The sequence below is a fragment of the Cryptomeria japonica genome, chromosome 11 (assembly GCF_030272615.1).
Source record: "Cryptomeria japonica chromosome 11, Sugi_1.0, whole genome shotgun sequence".
NCBI classification, from domain to species: Eukaryota; Viridiplantae; Streptophyta; class Pinopsida; order Cupressales; family Cupressaceae; genus Cryptomeria; species Cryptomeria japonica.
In genome coordinates, this window is record NC_081415.1 from 325,546,437 (window position 1) to 325,550,879 (window position 4,443).

General features: G+C 37.2%; 1 protein-coding gene across 2 annotated transcripts; it reads right to left on the reverse strand.

The window, feature by feature from the left end:
• Window positions 1-306: 306 nt before the first annotated feature.
• LOC131065052 (UDP-galactose/UDP-glucose transporter 4) lies at window positions 307-4,007 on the reverse strand. Of its 2 annotated transcripts, XM_057999434.2 has the most exons (7): window positions 3,722-4,007; window positions 3,104-3,132; window positions 2,731-2,932; window positions 2,045-2,287; window positions 1,793-1,894; window positions 1,585-1,692; window positions 307-1,468 (listed from the first exon to the last, which is right to left on the reverse strand). In XM_057999434.2, exons 1-7 carry the CDS (start codon window positions 3,845-3,847, stop codon window positions 1,265-1,267), a joined length of 1,014 nt encoding a protein of 337 aa, XP_057855417.1. In that variant the 5' UTR covers window positions 3,848-4,007; the 3' UTR covers window positions 307-1,264. The 2 variants fall into 2 exon arrangements, with proteins under 2 accessions (XP_057855417.1, XP_057855418.1); XM_057999435.2 differs by lacking the exon at window positions 3,104-3,132 and having other exon boundaries at window positions 2,731-2,871; window positions 3,722-3,990.
• Window positions 4,008-4,443: the final 436 nt, after the last annotated feature.

Here is a 4,443-nt window from a genome sequence, read left to right on the forward strand (position 1 = left end):
AATAAAATAGCAAACAAAGTGCTCTATAAGTTTTTAGAAATAAAGAAAAAAAGATAATTCATATGAGATATTATAATAACATATGGATTTAAAAAATAGTGTGAGAAAGAATATGAGGAATAGCAGATCTAACTATTGATCTAATTGTTTCTGTATTGTGAATTATGAATTATGAATTATGAATTATGAAATGATGATCTTATGCTATTCAATTCCTTAAATAAATTATAAAAAGTAGTACTGCTAAATTAAATATATACTTGAAAAACAGAAGATCAGCACTTCAATTATGAAACGGCCAGATCTGCTGTCCAATAAATCATCTTTGTATCCTAAATGTTAAAAGTCTTTTATTTTATTCTACTCTTTGACAAATCAAAGACCGCTGGATCTGTTGCCCCATGAACTTAAAAGTCTTCTATAATATTCTTTCAAAACAAAAACAAAAACTAGATCTGCTGCCCCTAAATAATCTTTTGCCCTCCTGAACTAGAAAACTGAGAAGTCTTTCTCCTCTCTTCTATTCTTTCTTTGAAATTTAAAGATTATCATATTACCTGTTCCAGATAGTCATTCGAATTTAATTGTCTTAATTCCCCTAAAAACGCCAAAATCCTTATCTCCTTGTGCCTTGCTCGGAAGAGTTAAGGACGAAGCGTAAGCATTCTGAGGGAAAAGACGAGGGAAAAGCAACGAGGACGTTTCACAAAAGACTCCACAGGATTTTCACCGTCTACTACTATTCTATTTTTTTTTCAACACGAACAGAATATATTTTATCAAGCGTGCCATGGGCAACTTTTCAGTTTTACACGCGGGGCGGTTACAGATCCTTTTCTTTTTAAAACCAAAGGACAAATGACTGGAAAGCCAATTTTCTTGAATCTTCCACGCCTTGCTAAAAATTAGATATTCCATGGCGTTCATTCACCATCGCTTTTACAAATTTCGAGAAGATCCTATTTTTAAACCAAACTGCTGGTTTAAATCTATACTCAGGCTTCCTACATGCTTTCTAAAAATTCCATCTGTACTTCAAGAAAAATGGCTTTACTACTGTGAAATCCCAAAACCGGGATTTTAGCTTGCTTGGTCAACACTAAAGTAGAGGGAGAGAATAATTTTCGAACATCTTTGAATGTGGGTAAAACTCTTCCGGCATGATTCTATAGTCCGTTCCATGCCGCTAAAATTAGGAAATTTAGGGTTTTCATCTGAAAGCTGGAGAAAACCATGACCAGTGTGAAATCAGGAAATTAAGAGACTAAGCCAAGTTGCTTTGTTCCTCGTCATCATCATTTGATTGGGATGGCTTGTGAGGCATGGACATGGACATGGACATGGGCATCATTTTCAGAAGAAAGGCCATGGAAATGAAGAGCAAGCCGGTGGCGTGCTGTTCCGTTAAAGGCTTGGTGAAGATAATGTACGACAGCAAAAGTGTAACCGCCTTCCTCGCAGTTGTCACCTGAGCCCATTACCATTAAACACGCTTTTTAGTGGGGATCGGCAAAAGATGCGCACATTAACGGCAATGGGGGAAAATTCCCCCAGTAACACAAGTGATTGGTGATTAGTAATTACCATGGCAGTCGTGGCGGCACCGAAGATGGCGATCAAAGATAGGACGGACAACTGGCCGACGAAGGTCGCCATGGCTTCAAATACCAGCACGCCATACACGTACAGGTGCTGCATTTTTGTTAAATCAAAACTTTTTAGAACGTCTCTGCTCCCAATTTCCTTCCTTTTACCCAATTTTACAGCAGGGAAATTCAGAATTTAGTATTACCTGTGAGCAGGAGGTCCAAGCTTTGAAGAGCTCGCCCGTTACAAGCATGGGGATGACCAGCATAGGCAGCCCCATCACTGTTGAACAGAAGAGCATTTCCATCTATTCATTTCAAACCAGCAGGGTAAATGAATCAGTAAAATCATATACAGCTGTTTCTCCCTGAAATCCATTTCCTGTTAATTGTGACACAATGCGAAACAAGATCGCCTCTACTCATTGAAGGTGTGCAAAGGTTGAAGAGCAGCGCACCTGTGAAGTGGATGGATTGATTGTAAATATTGCCTCCTGTAGATTGCCTAGAAATGAATCCATTATGAGAGCTCCACAGACCATTATCACTCCCGCAACACTGAAATTCGGCGAAGTATGGGCATCTGCAAGGGTGAAAATGATTAAGCCCACCACAAGTAGGACAGCAGAAACATATTCATGTACAGGATATTTCCTCCTTAAGCCCGGTATAAAAGCTCCCATCACCATCACCGGAATAACCTGCTCACATTTTTTCAGAGATTGGAGATCATTATTCAAACAAAAGCAAAGAAACTGCCCTTCTCGGACCCCAACAATTAATTCTAATAATCTGCTTACATTTTTTCAAAGATTGGAGATCATTATTCAAACAAAAGCAAAGAAACCGCCGCCCTTCTCGGGTCCCAATACTTAATTCTAATGAGTTCCCACTAACAACAATAAAATTAGATCCCGACAATTACGCTATCATTGTACAGCTAGAGAGAGCGATGGGGAATTTAATTAAATATTTAGAAAAACAGACATTCCAATACTCCAGAAGACAGGGTAAGAAAACATGGCTTACATATATTTTACCAAAAACATTTACTGTCATACATGTGACCGTAAATGTAAAAACCAAACTGCCCTGTACTGAGTGAAGTTTGTTGGAAAGAAGAAAATTGTAAATGCAAAAGTACCTTGGTTGATTTAAACATGAGTTGAGCGGGATAGTTGAGAAAAGCGAGGGATCCCTTGGTCAGTCCATGGGATCCCATAAGAACGCCTGAAAGCTTCAAGTATGTTTTCCATGGATTTACCATGTGCTTCACTCTGAATCCCTGCAAATAAATGAGACCTAAGTAGACGAAACTTTGCACAAACGTGAAGTACCACCCATAGCTGCAACACAAAAGCACACAATCCCATTGCTATCTGCTCAGATTGTTTCATACAATATACACAACAGAACCAAAATAAGAGGAAAATACAAAAAACAAAGATCAAGGAGATCAATCCAGAAACGCAAAATTGAACTCGCTAGAGAAATTCTTGGTTCAGAATGACAAAAACCTGAACTGCAGCCTGTTATACACGTATTCCTGCAGACATTGCAAATTTCAAACGACGTTGAATATTGAGCACTTTCCCAAAGTTTTCCTAAATAAAACACAGCTAAATTCCTTCAACCCTATATAATCTAGACCTCATGTTCCCTTAAAGACGAAAAGAATTCATACAATTTTCTTCTGAAAAGCAAATTTGTTCAAATTTACAGCAAGCTCTTCAAAATATCATCAAATTTTCAAGTATTTCAAAAATTTCTTTGGTGAAAAATTAGCATACATGTATTTTATGCATCCTTTCAAACAAGAGCAGAAAATCTTAAAATACAAGTATGCACTCTTCAAAAACAACAGCAGAAAGTCTCTCAAAAATTATTTAAAGATTCATTATAAGGCAATCATTCTCCAATGCAAAGAATGTTCAAATTTGCTCAAATTTGTTGAAATTTACAGCAAATTCTCCAAAATATGATCAAATTTTCAAAGAATCCATTAAGATCGTTGATAAAATCAAATCCAAACACGTATTTTCACTCTTGAAAAACGAGAGCAGAAAATCTCTCAAACACTAGTCTGAAATTCACAGAAAGGCGGTCATTTTCAGAGCAAAGAATGTAGAATTTACCTCGCAGACGCCATTGACCAAATATCCAAAGAAAAATCCAGCAGAGCAAATCAGGAGCTGTTGCCATTTGGGTCTTGTAGAAAGCGTAATGCCAAGCAAAGTGATGGCCTCATCTGCAGTAGCCATGTGAAATAATTATGATTCTGCCTCTGGGTAGTCTTGAATCTTTTGAGAGCAGGGGAGGCAGTTAGCAATCTCACGCCAAACGTGTCGTCAAGGTTTCACATATTCCTCAGTTAAACTACTCCGCCCAATTAAGGCAAGCCAACGTTGATTCACCTATTCTTATTTATCTTCTATCTGCGTTCCACGTGCCAAGTCTATTTATATTACAATTATTCTTACATCCCCTCTTTTACTTTTGGCTTTCTCACTTTTCCACCTGCCACCATCTATTTTTATCCACCTCAAAATGGAAGGACGTTATTTTCCACCCTTCACATTTTCCTCCTCCAAGAGTACTCTATTCACACAGAACCCCAATCAGTTTGCTTGTCTCATTAGTAGACTTTTATGGGTGTAAAGTTTGGGTTAGCCATGCATATGAGGTTGAAAATGGAGGTAAGAAGAGGATTAAAAAAAAGTAATTTTAAAAGAAAAATATTAGTTTTGTATGTATTTTCTTATTGGAAGCATTGATAACATGTTATTTAGAAAATATTAAATTTGGAGAATCAATGTTGGTTTAAAAAGGTGATAGAGGAAAAGCTAAGCAAAAGGAA